Genomic DNA, 19,156 nt, shown 5'->3' on the forward strand with positions numbered 1-19,156 from the left:
CAATGCAAATAAAAATGGTGATAAATTTTCACCTTGTCTTACTCCAACAGTACATGAAAACATTTCTGATGATACTCCATTAACTACTACTCTAGATTTAATATCCTTATACATATTAGTTATAATTTTAAAACATTTGCCATCTATATTGTTCAATAAAATTTTATTCCAAAGACCTAATCGCCAGACTGAGTCAAAGGCTTTCTCAAAATCTATAAAAACACAGTATAGTTTCTTTTTATATAATTTAAACAGTTCAATAAGTGAGTATAATGAAAAAATATGATCCATAGAAAAATTTTCGAAAACCGGCTTGGTTCTCCAAGATAAGTTGAATCTGTCAGCATAGTTATTTAGTCTCTCATTCATAATGGAAGTGAACAATTTACCCAAACAACTTATTAATGTAATTGGTCTGTAGTTTTTAGGATCAGATTTATCACCTTTGTTTTTATATATTGGTATTATATTGCCATTAGTCCACTGTGAGGGAATTATTCCAGAATCAAATATTCTATTAAATAGCTCAACATACAAGTTCAGTAAACAGTCAGATGTACTCTTGATGTACTCATTTATAATTCTGTCATCACCACTAGATTTATTATTTTTCAATAATTTAATACTTTTAAGAACTTCATCATGTGTGATTGGTTGATTAATAAAGTGATTCAACTGCATATCAGATACCAGAAGCAGTTCTTCCTCATTCAAAACATAGTTATCATTTGATTCATTGAATTGCATATTGCTACAGTCTTTATAAAAATTATAAAGATATGAATGCATGAACAGGCGATATATTTAATCTTTTCATTCCGGATATTTTTGTCGAAATCGGTTCCAGTTTTACTTTGAAGAAAAGTGCGCGTACTCGCGTCAAACATTGTTTATATACCGACATGGCGGACAAGTTTGTAAACTGAAGATAAACATTGCAGGTAAGTGAATATTTTACTGCAAAGGAAAATATTTACAAAATGTGATGTGTTGCATTTATATTTTGTCAGTTCTTAGCTACAAATTATATTCAGTATAGGCCACTAAAACTAGACATCGTCCAAAAATCTGCAAAAGTTAACATCGAATTCGTGATTGAACATGTTATTGTTAGCAGGTCCAGTACAATCAGTACATTTAGCTACGTAGGTAGAATTACCTACGTAGCTTTATTTACCTGGTTTGTTCCCGTTTTGCACACATTTAATTACAGGTAATTAAAAAATGTGTGAAAAGTGGGAATTTGACCAGGTGAGATGATTGCTTAATTGCTATAGTCTATACTATACTTAGCTTAGTAAGTATGTGAAAGATGAACTTATAGTGAAAAAAGAAGAGAATAAATACAAAGTTAAGAAATTGGACTTAATAATAAATAATATAAATCAAATAATAATTTATTCAATAAAATCAAATATTTTCCCATAAATATATAAAGAATTTTAATAAAATGCTTATAAAATTGTATTAAACCTCTTAAGAATACATTAAGCTAAAACAGGTATTCACAGGTAAATCCAGGTAAATCCAAACCAGAAATCAGACTATAATTGCTATCAAAACACACTTCACACCTGTTGTTCTAAACTAATTACAAATGTGTGCAAAACGGGAACACACCATTTACCTACCTCAGGTAGCTTGATTTAGCTATTTCAATGTAACTTTTCTTTTTATGGAAAAGAGACAAAAAATCGCAGTTAAATGACTATTGATATTTATACTAGGGAGATTAAAAAACAATCCAAAGCAGAGATAGTTTAAACATCGCTGCGTTTGGTCAATTTAGAGCAAAACATGTAATTCCATTGTTTGGTTATCTGTCGGTGCAGTGAGGCATGACTGAGTTGGATTACTTTACATTGTGCTGAATAATTACCAACCTATTATCATGTTAACCAGAACTGGACTTCTTTGTCATTTCATTCAAGGAGTAACTGTCAAACATAGCCCCAAAACTTTCAGAACTTTGATTGCAATTGCGCAGAAAAAGACATTTCTTCAAGAGGGAATTTTTCATGAATTGTTTTCACACGAGTTCAAAGTTGAAAATGTTCACTGCATCAACATGATTGTTTTTGCACATCCTGAGAAAAATGCTTTTTTATAGAAATAAAATTTGGTAGCTAAATCAAGCTACCTGAGGTAGGTAAATAAAGCTACGTAGGTAATTCTACCTACATAGCTAAATGTACTGATTGTACTGGACCTGGTTAGCACTGTGTTTATTTCAAATTATGCATCTATTTTTTTTTTTGTGTTTTCTTTGATGATGAATTATATTGTATAGGCCTATACTATTGTCAATGAAAACTTTTTTTCCTGGAATATAGATCGTTCAGTTCTTTTAATTTTTGTCCTGTGCCATTTCCATTGCCTATATAGAAATGGTAAATCATCATGGATACTGAGACATAAGTTTAATTACTTCAAGTATCTGCATTTTTTAATAACAAATTATAACAAAAAAATGTATTGTATTTACAAGCTTTTTCATATTTTAATAAAATGTTTTAGACTGCATTGTTATTAACTGACAAAATTTAAAATCTGACTTGTTTATGATTTGGCTGAGAGAAGTAGAAATTTAATATCAGACCTTTATTTCCATAATTTATAGAGTTGAGACAGAAATAGATCTCACCATGCCGCCCTTAGATTGGGATAAGTTGATGGCGGCTAAGCCAACAGAGCTGTCAGAGGAAGATGTTGAAGAATTCTATGAATCTCTCGTCTCGGTAAGTCCCAATGTTGTGCAGCATATATATTAAGACATTGGCAATACAGAACACAAGGTAGACCAATATCATTCTTTGCATTTATTTTCATGGTCATATTTGATTTTCAAAACAGTTTGATTTTCATCATTGTCATAAAAGGATTTTTTTTTAGCAATATTAGCTTAGAAAAGGTTTTATTTTTTTAACCATGTTAACATTTTAACAGACAATATTTTAAATGATATTGTACATCTTTTGGATTCCAAAAATGATAGCTTTCATAAAAATTTTTTTCAGTACAATCCTGAGGATGAATCAGACACCGGAAAACTACAGAAATTGTTTGATGTCTCCAGGGTGATCATGAAAGCGAAGAATGAGGCTTGTGAGGAGATTATGGAGGAATACGAAAAGGAGGTCAAGGCCAGCAAGAAGAAAGGTCAGTGATGGGTGGTGAGGGGGAGAAAGGGAATTTATGCCAGTAAAAGCTATCTTTGATATCCTTAATGATATGATTAATTGATTTTTTTTAGAATTTGCATTATACATAATAATATATTTTGTAGAGGAGGCCATGGCATCTAGAGAAAAAGAGTTACAGAAGAAAATTGCAGAACTAGAGGTCGGACTTTGTTTTGATAAAACAAGAGAGTTTGACTAGTGTCGCAGATTTAAGACAGTATTTCAAATGATTACATTGTTCATGTAAATGCTGAAAGAATGTTTATATTATGTAACTTCTATTTCTCAAATGTCATGTGAAGTTGTAAATGGCCTTTTCAAAAGGAAACAAGTGGCAAAAGTATCATGAAAACGATGCTGTTATTCAATGTTAAATATAACATTATTATAGCATATGAAAGGTAGGGCATCTATTAAGCATCTATAGGGTGTTGTATTTGTTTACAGAAATATGGCGGTGAGGGGAGTGCTGGAGGGGCCGGGGCCTCAAGGTTGGTTCGTGACCAGATGAGGGACCTGGAGAGGCAAAACGAAGAGTTGACCTCCGAACTCCGGGATCTTCAGAGCGAACTGACCAAGGAAAAGAGGGCTGCTGAAACTGTAAGTCTTAGATAATTTAAGAAAATTCATGTATAAACTGGTACCTGTATGTTGGCACTAAACATTGTACATAGTTTCATAAAACGAAAGCAAGAAATCCCTTTGCATAGCAGAAAACTTTTTTTTATGCTTTTGATACTAACTCATTTCTACTTCTGTAAAGGGGTGCTTCTCATTCTCACACTGTGACATTGTTTTGATGTTACATCCCAAATGATTTATCATGTATAACCTATGAACTCGATGTCGTCATGTGATGTTTTAGTTCGTGTTTACCATTTTTGTTCTTTTGTCTTGCAGTACAGTGAAAAAATCAGCGATATGGAGAAAGACTTGAAAGAATATCGTGAAGAGGTTAGTAAGATTTCTTTTAAAAAAAGAAAGGAAAATTGTTTTACATGTATAAGCAACCAAATGAAATAAAAGAAATTTTGACAATTTATGAGGCAAAATTTTAAAAGTTGCTGCAAAAATTGGAGGAAAAAGTTGAAATTTCAATTTAATGGAAGAAATTTTTGTTTATTTTTTAAAGTAGTTCATTTGATGTAACAATGTAAAGATTGGCCCTTAAAAATTTTTTTTTGCTTCATCCCTATTGTACATTAATGGTGTTTGTTTCTCACAGAATGACAGATTGAAGAGCGAGGTCAGTGACTTTAAGATGCACATGGAGGCTCAGCGAGACAAACTGGTGTCCACTAAAGGAGGAGAACTAGATTACAGAGAAAAACTGGCCCGCAAAAATCATGACCTAGCAGAAGCTATGGAGGAATTGCAGGTCTGAATTTTGATTCTTTTTTTTTTTATTGTTAAAGACATTGTGGAAAAGTTTCAAAAATTCATGGAAATTTTGTCTTCCTTTGAAATTTCAGATAGAAAATAAGATGTTGTGAAAATTAGTGACTATCACTACATAAATAAAGATTTGATGTTAAAATTTTACAACTTTGAAATAAATTTTCAGAACTTAACGGATGCCAATGAGGAATACCAGAGGCAGGTTGAGGACATGAGGGCTCAGATTGAGGAGGCTGTGGCAATGGTGGAGAGGACCACTGAGGACTACAGCAAACTTAAGGTGAAGAGCAGGGGTGGATCACAGAAATTTCAGAATTAAGGGGTTGGGGGAAAAGATTGAATAGAAGAAAGTGAAGAATTTAAGGGGAAGGAAATTATTTAATGGCCTTTGTTACAAAAGTGAAGCATGAAGGGAATTGGATCAATCTTTTTTTTTTAATTGGCTAAAGAGCATGAAAGAGTTTAATGTATACATGTATTATGTAAATTTTGCCTTGGCTTTGTCTGTCGCTGATATTTAAATGTGTCCAAAATTACCTCTTTGTGTTTATAAGTAAAAAAATAATCTGTTTTGGATTTCAGCAAGTGTTAGCCCAGAGTGATGCAGTGACTGACAAACTGAGAGAAGAGAATGAGGTGTTAAAGGCTCAGGTATGTGGTTGCCTTTTTTTTTGGGGGGGGGGGAAATCATGTGTTCATTCATTTTAGTGTATGGATAAATTGAACATGTACCAATTAATGTCAAAGATACTAAAATGGTCAGAGGATCCTAAAAAAGACAAATTTATTTGAATTAATGCATATTTCATGCTGATATAATATAACTCATACATTTTGTATTCATTTGTAAAACACTGACCTTGATAAAATTTAACAGGTGATTGATCTCAATGAACAAGTACAGTCTAAGACAGACGCTGATGATGCCATCATGGTGGCCGTCAACAACAAAGTCGAGGAATGGAAGGTGGGCAATGACTGATATTTTTTTTTATAAGAATAAAAACAAAGAGATTAAAAATAAGAGAAAATTTAAAATAATGCAAATTAAACAATTTTTTGCAATAAATGCAAATAATGCTTTCTTGCAATGCCAAGCTTATTAAAATACAAAATTAAAATCTTTTACACAGCTGTCATGAAGAAAACTTTTCAACCTTTAGCTTTAATGATGATGTATTACAGGAAATTCTATTATTATGAAAGATTCTGATTGGAAAAAAAAAAACAATGAAAAAAAAATTTTTTTTACAAAAACTTTGCATGAAAAAAAACCCTTAAGAATTGTAGCTTTACTGGTGACATGTATCATAGGAAATTCTACAAGAGAAAGATACATGAGATTACAAAAAATAACAGTCTGGTAGACCGTATACTTTACTGGTAAACCATAATTATAGGAAATTCTACAAGAGAAAGATGAGCAGATGTTGGAACTCCAGGAACAAGTGATACAGTACAGAGAGCAGCTAATCGCGGCTAACATGGACGCTGACAAGGCCTCGGTGGCCGCGCTGTCTAAGGTGGTCAAGGAGAAAGACAAACAGATAGAAGACCTGACCGAGCAGATCAAGCAGTTCGTAGATGAGATGGAGAAGAATACCGCCATTATAGAGGACCTGCAGGCCGAACTCAAAAGATGTAGGTCTACGTAAAGGAGTGATCAAATCAGAGATGTTTTGTTGATTAATTTAATTGTATAAAATGTGTATTATTATGAATGTTAAAAATGCAAGCAAAAAATCTGTTCTTTAATGATTTATGATGTAAGTTTTGATTTGGAATGTAATTCTGATATAATGTGCAGTCAATAAAATAAACTTTCCGAAAGTATAGTAAATTTTATAAATTTTGCCAAAGAAATAAAATAATGAGAAACTCTGCCAAATAAATAAAATAATTAGTAATTTTATGTAATAAGAGATAAATTTACTCCCATTTTACTATTTGTCTTGGGTTGATTGTAGCTGGGTTAGGGTCTGGAGACAGTCAGCAGAAGAAAATCAGAAATCTACAGAAGGAGGTGGACTATTACAGAGAGAAAATAACAGAACTCGAAAAGGAACTCAAAATGGTAAGTAATTTATGTACACTTGTTCATAAACTTAAAATCTTTCAAAGTTATAGTTCATTACCAAAAAATTATAGCCATTATAGTATAACATACAGAGAAACTAGAAATAGGAAATGAAATTTTTACAATTTATTAGTATTTATTTTTAGTTAGTTTATAATTTTTAGAATATTTTAGTAAATTTTTTCATAACAGTGTTTGCTTCAACACAGATGGAAAAGATTTTAAAATGTTTTGTACATTGACTTTGCAGGCTGAACGAGATGCTCGGGAGAAAGACAGAGAGCTGACATATGCCCTGGAGAAGCAGAGAAAATACGAAAATGTAAGTCATTACACTGATATAGACATTTGTTAGGCTAATTTTCTGCTAATCTGAGTAAATATGCTGATTTTAATGTGTTTTTGTAGGGAGAATATGGGCTGGCTGAAGCTGTTCAGGAAATTAAAGACTGCAAGAATCAAATCAAAGTCAGAGACAGGTACAGATACAGAAATGTGTTCCGAGTTTTAGAATCAAATGATCAAATTAGTGTGAGCTAAATTTTAAAAATAAAAAAGATACCATTTTTATAACAAGAGAAAGATTGTAAGACACAATGTATTTATGATAATCTCAATCATAATATTTTGATTATTTTTAAATCTTTAACTTTTCAGAACAGCCATTATGTTATTGACTTCACTACACATCTTTGTGAATACTTGCAACTGATTACATTATAACTGGTAGTGAATTACATTGATTTATGAATCTTTTAAGTAACACTGCTATCTCTATTATAGACAAATAGAGGAGCTGACGAGTCACATCAACAAAACGGAGATGAAGATAAACGACATCGAGGAGGAAAACGAAGAGCTGAGATTTAAGCTCGGCATGGACCCTCGGGATCCTCTGGACCTCACTGAATTCCGTAAAAACAAAAATATACGCAAGGAAGAGGAGAAAGCGCTGAACTTTATACTGCAGAAGGAAGTGGAAAGGCTGGAGGACGAGAGGGTGGAACTAAAGAAAAAAATCAGGAAGTTAGCTCAGCACACAGGTCAAAGGTCAGTCAAGGGTCAGATAGTGGACGTTAATTTCAGTGATGTTATGGAGATAAGCTTCAATCTACAAAACCATATATTGAAGCTGTTTGAAATGATTTGCATAAAAAGAAATAGTTTAAATTTTTCAAGGGCAAAATATTTTAGGAACTGGTTTGTTCTTATCATATGTGTTACATGATTGTACAGTATTTTATGTTTTACTGTAAACCAACATTTATTCGTGTGCAATAAATTTTCGCGAAGTTCACGAGAGCCTCGTCATTGCGAATATTTCTCGCCACGAACAGGTCCTCATAGTATATTTGTCTATTAAAAATAGAACCAAAATGGCTAAATCGCGAAAATTAATTGTCGCAAACTAGTTTATCCCTGGTAAATCGCGAAATAAACTCGTCGTGAATAAAAGTTGGTTTACAGTAATGCAAATAAAATCTAAAAAGAAATATGCACCACAATCATATAAGTAATACTAATCATAGCTATAATTGATGTGGATCTTTTTATAGGGCGGTGGCTTTAGGACTGACAGCAGAGGACATGATGAGTGTGTATGAATTCCAGGAAAATCTGAAGGAACAGAAGAAAGTCAAGGAAATGGAGACCTCGACAGCAGAGGTCATCAAACGCGAGGTCGTCCACCAGCAGATGGACGCTCAGGTCAGGGTCACAGATCTCAGGGGGTCGCGAGATAAATAATTAGTTAACATATTTTGTAGGTTAAGAAAGAAACTCGTTAGTTAATATAAATTGAAAATTTATAATGTTTTTTGTCTCTTTTGAAATTAGTTCCTAGAATAGCTGAATAACTGGGCATTGTAAAGTAAAAGGATTTTCTACACTTAATATGATGCTTGATGATAGTATTTACATGGAAATTAGGAATTAAAATTTAATAATTGTGTTTATAGCATCGTGGCCATGATGAAGATTTTGTGAAGAATTTGAGAGAGATGGACAAGTTGTACCAGGAAAATTCCAAACACAAAGCAGAATTGGAACAAGTTAAAGAACAGAACAAGCAGTTAGAACAGGGACTCAAGGAAGTGATAGAAAACCTAAAGAAATACGCACCAGGTAAAGAGCAATGTTCTGAGAAATGATTTTTTTTGTGTGGAATTTTGAAAAAAGGCATTTTGAAAACAGAATATTCTTGACCTCAGAATAATAAAATCATGATGACATGGTTGCTAAAGCACAATTAATGAAAAAAAAAAATTACAGACAGGAGTGCATAAGCACATTTTAAGACTGTTTCGATAAATATACTCATGTATGTATGATTTTATTTTAAGAAGAGAAAGTTCCAGGAAAAGGAGGTGTGGTCCCAGAGGAAATGAGATTCCCAACTCTGGAAAAAATGTTGGCTGTACGTAACTATACTAGTGCTTTTGAATTCCTCACAGATTTTGCATAAAAGTAAAAAAAAAAAAGATTTTTGCATAGTACTCTACATATACATTATTTTGTATTCATTTTGCAAAAGAAATTGTTTTAGGCAATTTTTAAATAAATTTATCAAAGATTGAATTGCTCAGATTTTAAACTCAGTAAAAATTATTCTGAATTTTTTTCTTTACAAATTATGCAGGCAATAGAAGCCAAGAATTTGATAGGGAATTACGACACCTCTATGTACCTGAAAGCTCAGGTGGACAATCTCCAGGGTCGTAACGAAGAACTACGCCGAGAGCTTAGAGAGACCAGACACGAGGGCAACAAGGTTAGGGCTGATCTCCAGAGGGCCAAGGAAAAGGTAAGAGGGTGTGATTGTGTCAGGGAAATGTTACTTTATGCATAAAAAAAATAAGTACTTGTTCTTGTTACATAGTATACTGTATGTGTACTTAAAAAAGCAGTAAAAGGCTTCAGTTTTTACCAGTTTTGGTGCAGACAACAATGAACTAGTTTGTGAATACCATCAAGTATTAATAAATAAGTGAATACAGAACATGGAGCAGGCATATGTAGTGCTAATTCATGACCACTTCACCTAGTGATTACACTTTATTAGGTCACCTGAGTGACTCAGGTGACCTATTGCTATTTGTTTTTGTCCGTCGTCGTTCGTCGTACATCGTTCGTCGTCAATCGGTCGTAAACTTTTGAACATTTTCAGCTTCTTCTCTGCAACCACTGAACCAATTTCAACCAAATTTGGCACAAAGCATCTATGGGTGAAGGGGAACAAAAATTATGAATTTCATGATCCCTGCCCCCCTGGGGCCTGGGGGGTGGGGCCAAAACCACTAAAATAAATACATTCTTCAAAAATCTTCTTCTTTACTCCTTGACATCAAGCAGTCAAACTGTTTGCATGATTGTTATCAGCATTGAGTCCTTTACCAAAATTGTGAATTTTATGGCCCTGGGGTCAGGGGTTCTTGTACTAGGGTGGGGCTAAATAAGTATATAGTGAAAATGCATTATTTCTTTGAAAATCTTCTTCTCTGCTCCTGGGTATTAAATAAACTAACTAAGTACATAGTTATGATGAGCAAGAGTGCCTCTACCAAAATTGTGAATTTTATGGCCCCAAGGTCAGAGGTTCTGGTGTTAGGACGGGGCTCTATTGATTATGTATTGAAAATACATGAATTCTTTGAAAATCTTCTTCTCTGCTCCTAGATTTTATATAATTTAACTAAGTACATAGTTATGATGAGCAAGAGTGCCTCTACCAAAATTGTGAATTTTATGGCCCCAGGGTCAGGGTTTCTGGTTTTAGGGCGGGGCTCTATTGATTATATAGTGAAAATACATGAATTCTTTGAAAATCTTCTCTGCTCCTAGGTTTTATATAAACTAAGTACATAGTTATGATGAGCAAGAGTGCCACTACCAAAATTGTGAATTTTATGGCCCCAGGTTCAGGGGTTCTGGTGTCAGGGTGGGGCTCTATTGATTATTTAGAGGAAATACATGAATTCTTTGAAAATCTTCTTCTTTAATCCTGGGTATTAGATAAACTAAGTTCATAGTTATGATAAACAAGAGTGCCTCTGCCAAAATTGTGAATTTTATGGCCCCAGGGTCAGGGATTCTGGTGTTAGGGCGGGGCTGTATTGATTATACATGTATAGTGACAAAACATTAAATCTTTGAATATTTTCTTCTTTGCTCCTAGGTTTTAAGCAGATGAATTACCTATATAGTTATGAGCAATCCCTAATCTTCAAGAATTGTAAATTTCAAGGCCCCAGGGTCAGTTGTACCATAGTGGGGGTGGGGGGGGGGGGGAGGGGAGGCTGTTCTTATGTACTGAAAATGAATGAAAATGTGCTCCTTGGTATTAATCAAATATTTTTGAAAAGCAAGTATGCCTTTCCAAAAATAGTGCAATGTGTAGATCTAGGCCTAAGAGTCAAGGGTTCATGTGTGGTAGCGGCACTACTGATTATTGCTTAATATTACTGATTAGTTGAAATGCATTTTTTGTTCCCCTACCCTGCTTATGGGTATAAAGTAACCAAATTAACTTCAAGAATTGTAAATTTCAAGGCCCCAGGGTCAGTTGTACCATAGTGGGGGGGGGGGGGAGGGGAGGCTGTTCTTATGTACTGAAAATGAATGAATTGTTTGAAATGTGCTCCTTGGTATTAATCAAATATTTTTGAAAAGCAAGTATGCCTTTCCAAAAATAGTGCAAATCTAGGCCTAAGAGTCAAGGGTTCATGTGTGGTAGCGGCACTACTGATTATTGCTTAATATTATTGATTAGTTGTAATGCATTTTTTGTTCCCCTACCCTGCCTATGGGTATAAAGTAACCAAATTAAGGAACTGCTAAGTTATGATGACCAGATTGTAAATGCTATAGCATCTGGCTTAAAACATGGATCAAATTCAGTCACTGGGAAGTTGTTGAATAATGCTCAGGTGACCTATAAGGCCCGTGGGCCTCTTGTTTTGAATGTTACAATTTACAAAAAAGAAATTTCTCAAAGTACTGAATGAATGGGGAAGATGATATTCATTCTGTTCTTTCTTCTGTTATAGGTGGAGAAGTTGGAGGCGGATCTGAAGGCAGCACAAGAGTCCGGGGGAGGGACTGGGGGGCTGTTCCAGTCTATCCCCCTCCCCGACGCCATGGCTGTGTCCAGTTCTGACGTCATCTCTAACCTCAATGAGCACCTCATCACAGTGTTACAGGTAATGTTTACTGCTGTAAAACAAATGGTGTATAGAAATACTCCCTGATATGAAATTAATTTTACTATGAAAAAAATTCCTTAATAGAAATAAACCCTGACATAAACATAAAATGAGTTTTTACAAGGCAAATCTTAGGAAATGATAAAAAATTGGCAAAGTTTTTTTCCTTTTAAGAGCTAGTGTATTCAATGGATTTGAATTTCATACCAGACTAAAAATTCAAAAATTATTTCATATGCTGATAATTAAATACTGTAGATTCCTTATTTTTCGCGAGGTACTTATGATCTGGAATGGGCTCTTAAACGGAAAATTGCGAAAATAATAATTCGCGAATGTACTTTTGATCAAGAGATTTTACATAGATTTGAGCATCATAAAAATAAAGGCAAGTAATTCTATCTCTCGTGTGCTGCTTCTCATGAAATTACACGATAATTATTTCCACGCGTATATTTAGGAATTTACGGTATTTTGTAAAAACTTGTACATCAAAAGAAAAAAAATAAAAGATGAAAATCATATCAACACTACTCCCCAAAGTATTTTGTGATTAGTTTATACTGAGAAGACTTACCTCCCTGTTTATCGTGTTACAGGAGATGAGTCTGAAGGAGGACATGATGAAGAAGATGGAGAACTCTCTGGAGAACTACAAGAGGAAGTTTGCCGTCATGAGGCACCAACAGGGGCTGCTGTACTCCGACTACCTCAAGGACAAAAAAGTAAAACACTGTTACACCCAACACGAACAGTTTGTTACCATAATACACTACATAAAGTTTGCTAAGCATCAGGAAAAGTGATAAAGTATTGAGGTCAAGAGTTTGCTCACATAGGTTATGGTGTCTATAGATATTTTTTCATAGACTCTACAATTTTAATAGAATATGTGCAAAAAATGTCCTTGAAGCACATTTTAAATTTTAAAAATGATCATATAATTCATTCTGGTAAGCTAATTGATACTTAAATAAGATTTCAAGTATATAATGTATGGATTTAAAATGTGTGGAATTTTCTAGGAATGGGAGGAAGAAATGGAAAAAATTCAAGAGCAGCTTAAGAAAGTAAATGGAGAGAGAGAAGAAGATGCAGTACAGATCCAGGAATATAATGTAAGAAGTGGGGGATCCAGGTTTTTATCTGATCTTCAATAGCATAAACAATTATTGTATTTTCAAGACACATATATTTTCATCATTGGTAAATGAAAAATGGTGTTTTCAGCAAAATAGAATTGAAATATGATTTCAGAAAATACAACCCATTACAGGTTCTAATGACATTTATTAACTTGACTATTTTTAGCGACTGATAGAAACGTTGTCAAAGGACGACACAGAGGTCAGAAGGAGGCTGTCTGACATGACGCGGAGAATCACCGTTCTACGTGTCAACGAGAAGGCCCTGATACGACGACACAACACCATGGAGGAGAGCGAGGGACAACTACGCAAGGTACGAATTTATTTTGTACTCTTATTTAAGACTCTGTTGCAGGAAAAAAAATATCATCAGTTTAGTATATTGGAACATTTTAATGTGTTTATGCCGTAAAACCATAAACTGAGTGCAGACTTAAGTCAAAATTTCAAATCATAAATAAATATGCATAATGTTAAATGATATGAAATATTCAGAATCTAAATTTTGATTTAAGTCTATTCTCAGTTGATGGTCTTGGATACAGGTTGATTTATTATTGGCAAGAAACAGATAACTTAAATGTTATACAATGCCATGTGTTTGTTAAATGTACACAACACAAATGCATCTTTTAAAGTACATTTGATTTGATAAAAATTTTGCAGGAAATTCATCGTTATAAAAATGAAATGGCTTCCATGGAAACAGCAGTTCAAGAAAGAATGGGATATCTGCAGAGGTTCAAGGTAAGTGCTTTACTAAGGTTCTATATCTGTTCAACAAAAATGCAATCAAAAGATTCATGGCATAATTTGATTGGCTCACATTTCAAGAGATACTGGTATATTTTTCTGTTCTGTATTTTGTCTAAATTAAGAATTTCAAGTTGATATTCTTTTTAAATGAGGAAACAGTGTAAGGTTTTTGTAATGAGAAAGTTGGTTTGAAAACATACATGTATGGACTATTCTTTTATTTATGTCTTGAGTATAATTATTTTGAAAATCGTGTGTGTTTCAGGATATGGCCACATTTAAAATGGCTGCCCTTCAGAAAGCTATAGAGGATTCCGTGCCAGCAGCAGACCTGGAATTGATGAACAAACGTTATCATGACCTGACAGAAAAATACAGAGACACATTAGAGAAAGGGAACACACTGGTGTCTAAAGCTGAAGCCCTGGTAGGATTAGAGGTGAGTCAGGACTTTCATAATCAAGGGGTAGGTGGGAGGAAAAAGGGGTACAGAAAGGAAGAACACCAGCATCACAGGATGATACTTTTTGCATGTAAGAAGCAAGTCAGAGATGGATTCAAAGATACATAGGATGAAGTATTATGGATCTAAAAATGGGTCCACATTATTATCAAAAAGCAGAGGTTAAAGAGAGAATAAAGGAAGGCACAAATGAATTTATTATTAATGAAGAAAAAGAGGAAGATTTCAAAAGATAAGACTGGGGGGGGGGGGGGGGGGGGCAAACAGGATGGATGGGCAAGTATGTAAAGGTATTGGCATCTGAAGGAGTGGCAGGGTATTTTGAGGTAAAGCAGTTGACAATGGGATCCATAGAGGCAAGAGAAGTGGAGATTCCCAGGGAATAGAATCAAGAATAAAAAAAAGTTTCTAGACATATTTATCAGTATTTATTTTTCAGAATGAGGTGAAGAGGTTGACAGAAGATAACGAGGTTTTGAAGAAGACACTTGGTCTGGAGAAAGAAAAACTTCATGCTTTGGAAGCGGCAGTGGAGGACCTTCATAAGAAAGGTTTAGTTCTTTTCCTGTTTGGCTTCATTCTCTCTCATCTTTCTATCTCTCAATTGGAAAATTTGGTGCTTTTACATTGGTTACACATTAATTGTCTTGCTATTTACATGAAATGTTATAACACAAAAATTTATTATATTGAAATCATGAAAATGAAATTAAAATAGAAGAAAAAGATTTTTAACAAAAGTTAATGATCTATTTTTTTAAAATTTTGATTTTGTTAACCTAGGTGTGACAGAGGGTACAGAGATAAAGAACCTGACTGACACGGATGTAATCAGTGTCTCCAAGAAAATCACCACTCTGGAAATGAAGGAGTTAAATGAACGGCAGCGAGCGGAACATGCTGTCAGAATGTATGAACAACAGAAGTCTATTCTACATGACCTAGAAAACAGGAACAAAGACCTTGAAGAGAAGTTCTCTGAGGTGAGTTAATTACATGTTCTATAAATATCAGATTTTGTCCCCAAAACATTGACTTACATATAGTTTATGCGTGTACAGTCGGTTCACAAATCAAGTTTTTGTCTTTCTTCAGTATGTACAAAATACACACACAGATCTCTTTTGTAAAAATAATGTCTGAATACACTTTCATTGTGATCTTTTTACTTGAAATATATTCATTGGAAATATTTTGCAGTAGAGAAATGTTGATACTCAGTGTCAATTGTTGTTAAATCTCAGATAAGCAATTATTGTAGCTTATTAAGAAAATATTGTTTTAATGTTATAAAATCTTTACTTCAGATCACAAAGTCAAATCTAGAACTACAGAAAATTGAGAGAGAACTCAGGGATGAACTAGCAAGTATGCGTAGTTGTTTGATGAGGTTTTAATACAATACACACAAATTGATATTGAAGATATATATAAAATCATTCACACCAAGAATTTAAGCTATTCAATACTTTCAAATATTTTCTATAGTTTGAAACTTGAAACTTTACAAAAATTCCTACAGAAAGATTTTGTTTATTTTGTTTTTATCAAAAATTGCTATGAGATGTTTGTAAATTCATTTAATATGATTTTTTAACAGACTCTGTTACCAAGGAGATATCTGAGGCAGACAGGAAGAAGATCATGGAGCTTGAAGAGGCAGCGGTTGCCAATAGAAACGAGATCTCTAAGCTGAAGGAGATTTCAGAGGTCGCGACCTCACAGGTCAGGACCCTGGAAATGGTTCAGCTGTCACGAGAGAAGGAGAACGCCTCCCTCAGACAGCAGCTGCTGGACTTCCAGATACAGAGCGATGAGAAAACCATTATAGGTGAGAATGTGTAAGATTGAAGGAATCTGTGGTTTGTCATTATTTTGGTATAATTTTAACCCATGCTTTAGTGATTTATGTGGACATAAATATTTGATAAATAAAATGAATTTATGTAGTATTCCTCTGCAAAAATTTATTGAAAATAATTATCAATGATGTCGAAAAATTTTAAGCAAGGAAGTTTCCCCTCCACATTGATATAGTGAGTAATGACCTGCCTTTTTGAAAAGTAATCCAGTATATAACATCTGTCAATTTTTACAGGTAAGCTGCACCGGCACATTGTCCAGCTACAGGTGAGTGAGGGTACGGCCGTGCGGCGTCTGGAGGAGTGTCAGAAGAAGGTGAACAAACTAGAGGCGCTGGTCCTGAGACTGGAGCAGAAACTGGACGACAAGGACCAGACACTGTTCCACAACCGGACCGAGGCCCAGGGCAAGGTCAACCACCTCAAGAGAAACCTACAGGTAAGGATAGGTTTACACCATTAGAAGTTACGAACTGATTTTATTGTAAATGTATAGAGTGATGGCAACAAAGAATTTCTTGCTTTCATTCTATTCCAGATGATTTTACATGTTTCAGTCAGAAAAATTTACAAGTGGTTTCATTTTAGTAAACACTTTCAAAAATAAACATGAAGTTAATCTTATGAAAAAGGTCTTAATTAATGATTATTGTTCAATTCTTCCTGTATGTCTAAAAATAGCCAATTTTTGCTACAAGCTGTATATCTTGCTGTGTTAAAAAAAATAAATTGAAAAATTTTGTGCCATAATTTTGTCAGGAGCTGCGGGTACAGTTTGCAGGGGCAGTGCCTTTATCTAGACAGGAGAAGTTCTCCAAACAAATGATGCAGCTACAACAGGACAAACAGAAACTGGAGTTGGAACTCAAACAGGTGAGGAGGTCAATTCAGATACTGGAAAATCAACAAAGGACAAGGTCAGAGAATGGCCCCAAAACAGCCTGTAAAATTCAGCATAGTTTATGTAAAAACATATTTGTGGTCACCTTTACAATTTTTCTTTGGACTGGAGATTTTTAAAAAGTAATTTATATTATACGTATAGTCAAAAAATTACTTTCTTTTACAGTGTTTAATTATGCATGAAAAAAACCCCTGACTTTATGCATAAAATTGGGCCTAAAATCTTCATTTCATTAAAAAAAACTGGATGCAAAGTTTAAAGCCTATTTATGTTTTTTAGGCACGAGAACACCGCGACCAGGAAGAGGATAAACTGGCGGAGCTGAATCTGAAGAATCGCAGTCTCCAGGAACTGATCGCCACGCTGAAAGACGGCAGAGGGGCCGCCAAAGTGGTGGAGTGGCACAGTAAAATGGACGTGGTCAGACTAGAAGAACTAAAACAGAGGCGACTGAATAGTAAACTACAGGGTCAGGTAGGGAATAGGGGGATTTGTAACAAGAGGGGTATAAATTGATGAATGTCTGATTTTTAAAGAAGGATTGACGTCGTATTTTACACTTTTATATTTATCTACCTGTAGATAAAGTACTTGGAGGGAGTGATCAGAAATAATGAGGCTACCATCGCAGACCTAGAGGCAGAGAGTGTTAGGACAACCAAGGTATGAGGAGTGTAACACAAGAGACAATCCATATTCTAACTCTTAAGAAATGCATTTCATATTATACCTTGCAATTGGTTGAATTTGTTAGGCAATTTGTGATTACATGTTAGATTTACAATATATATCTTCTAATTATAGGAATGTGAAGAGAAGCAGTTGAGGTGGGAGCATAGAGAAGTGGAGTTAGAACGAACTCTACAGAGAATGGAGAACCAGGCAGAACAGATCGCTGGAGCAGCATCCAAGGTAAATATAGACGAAGACCCTTATTGTATAGAAACCTTGTACTGTAGAAGTAGCATTTTACTAGGTAGTAGCAACACTGAACAGGTAGTAAAGACATGTAGAACTGTAGAAATGGCACATTACGAAGAATATCTGATTATAAAAGTCCAATAATAATTTCATCTCACTTATATGTGCAGACCTGAAAAGTTTTCATTTGTAAGTTCAGAACATTTCAGATTGTGTGTATGATAATTACAGTACTAACTTCATTCTGTCAAACCTGTTTGTTTTTCAGTTTGAGCAGGCCCTGGGCTCACTCCCTGACTCCAAACTTCCTGTAGCCAACCAACTAGAGCAGGCCATCACCACCATTAAAAGTAATGTCAAGGTCATCCTGGATATACAGGGGGAGAACAAAGTACTCAAAAAGGTAGGAACTAATGGCCTGTAATCAATGTTTTCATAATCTCCTAAATTTCCATAAATTTGCCATTGACTTGCAGTATATTTGAATTTATAAAAAATGAATTTTGTTTTTGTTTGGGAGCTATATAACTAATTGAGTTATTTGAATTATATTGGTATTTTAGAAATGCCATTAAAAAAAATGATTGGAGATAAAGTCAAGAAATTAGAAATGAAATTGTTAGTAATCATGTCAGTTGATTCTTCACAAAAGACCAAAAATTGACAGCAGAATAGCTTAAAAATATAGCAGATTTGTGTGAATGGCAGTGTTTTCTAGACATTATTCTTTTGAATTGATCTAAACAGAGAAATGAGCAGCTAGAGAAAGAACTCCATGAATCTGAGAAGACTGTTATAGCTCGAGATAAACTGATCTCAGAGCTGAGACTGAGAATGCCCGCCACGGCTGAACGAGACGAGATCATTCTGAGAGCCACCTCAAAAGTCAACACTGCCATGAGTCAGAAACCCGAGGAGAAAGACTACCAGACCGAACACTCCATAAAGATTGCTCAGTCAACCATATCTAGCTTACAGGTAACGGTTCATTGTATTAATCTACAAAGTATCCGCTGGAATGAAACATAAGGAGATAACAAACAGTCTGTATTCAAGCTCAAAAGTTCATTAATTATTACAAAATGGGAGCAAAATTGGATGTTTCGGAGTGAGCTGAAAGTTTTAATCACTTTTTGTATTTTAATTCAGTGTCTATCATCAGATATCTGAAATATTTTTCTCAGCAAATAGAGTTCTATATAACAAGATCTCGCTCTATTTGAATAAGAAACAACTGCACAACA

General features: G+C 34.3%; 1 protein-coding gene across 1 annotated transcript in view; it reads left to right on the forward strand.

Annotated features, from left to right (window-relative positions):
- The first annotated feature begins 869 nt into the window (after positions 1–869).
- LOC134277117 (centrosomal protein of 290 kDa-like) overlaps positions 870–19,156 on the forward strand; it is a 36,929-nt gene continuing 18,642 nt past the window's right edge. The window contains exons 1-36 of the mRNA XM_062759402.1: positions 870–941; positions 2,621–2,738; positions 3,018–3,159; positions 3,287–3,342; positions 3,630–3,782; positions 4,083–4,136; positions 4,408–4,560; positions 4,747–4,860; positions 5,163–5,231; positions 5,458–5,547; positions 5,981–6,221; positions 6,548–6,654; positions 6,908–6,979; positions 7,066–7,136; positions 7,441–7,707; positions 8,214–8,364; positions 8,616–8,781; positions 9,000–9,073; positions 9,296–9,460; positions 11,703–11,855; positions 12,458–12,583; positions 12,884–12,976; positions 13,170–13,319; positions 13,673–13,753; positions 14,028–14,201; positions 14,665–14,776; positions 15,009–15,208; positions 15,533–15,593; positions 15,826–16,056; positions 16,324–16,526; positions 16,847–16,960; positions 17,271–17,465; positions 17,574–17,654; positions 17,796–17,903; positions 18,181–18,315; positions 18,660–18,890. Coding sequence (XP_062615386.1) covers positions 2,646–2,738; positions 3,018–3,159; positions 3,287–3,342; positions 3,630–3,782; positions 4,083–4,136; positions 4,408–4,560; positions 4,747–4,860; positions 5,163–5,231; positions 5,458–5,547; positions 5,981–6,221; positions 6,548–6,654; positions 6,908–6,979; positions 7,066–7,136; positions 7,441–7,707; positions 8,214–8,364; positions 8,616–8,781; positions 9,000–9,073; positions 9,296–9,460; positions 11,703–11,855; positions 12,458–12,583; positions 12,884–12,976; positions 13,170–13,319; positions 13,673–13,753; positions 14,028–14,201; positions 14,665–14,776; positions 15,009–15,208; positions 15,533–15,593; positions 15,826–16,056; positions 16,324–16,526; positions 16,847–16,960; positions 17,271–17,465; positions 17,574–17,654; positions 17,796–17,903; positions 18,181–18,315; positions 18,660–18,890 — 4,686 coding nt within the window. The 5' untranslated portion in view covers positions 870–941; positions 2,621–2,645. The remainder of the gene's footprint in view (positions 942–2,620; positions 2,739–3,017; positions 3,160–3,286; positions 3,343–3,629; positions 3,783–4,082; positions 4,137–4,407; positions 4,561–4,746; positions 4,861–5,162; positions 5,232–5,457; positions 5,548–5,980; positions 6,222–6,547; positions 6,655–6,907; positions 6,980–7,065; positions 7,137–7,440; positions 7,708–8,213; positions 8,365–8,615; positions 8,782–8,999; positions 9,074–9,295; positions 9,461–11,702; positions 11,856–12,457; positions 12,584–12,883; positions 12,977–13,169; positions 13,320–13,672; positions 13,754–14,027; positions 14,202–14,664; positions 14,777–15,008; positions 15,209–15,532; positions 15,594–15,825; positions 16,057–16,323; positions 16,527–16,846; positions 16,961–17,270; positions 17,466–17,573; positions 17,655–17,795; positions 17,904–18,180; positions 18,316–18,659; positions 18,891–19,156) is intronic.

Source organism: Saccostrea cucullata, unplaced genomic scaffold (assembly GCF_032062105.1).
Source record: "Saccostrea cucullata isolate Sc308-1 unplaced genomic scaffold, CSIRO_AGI_Scuc_v1 ctg2458, whole genome shotgun sequence".
In the NCBI taxonomy this organism is placed as follows: domain Eukaryota; kingdom Metazoa; phylum Mollusca; class Bivalvia; order Ostreida; family Ostreidae; genus Saccostrea; species Saccostrea cuccullata.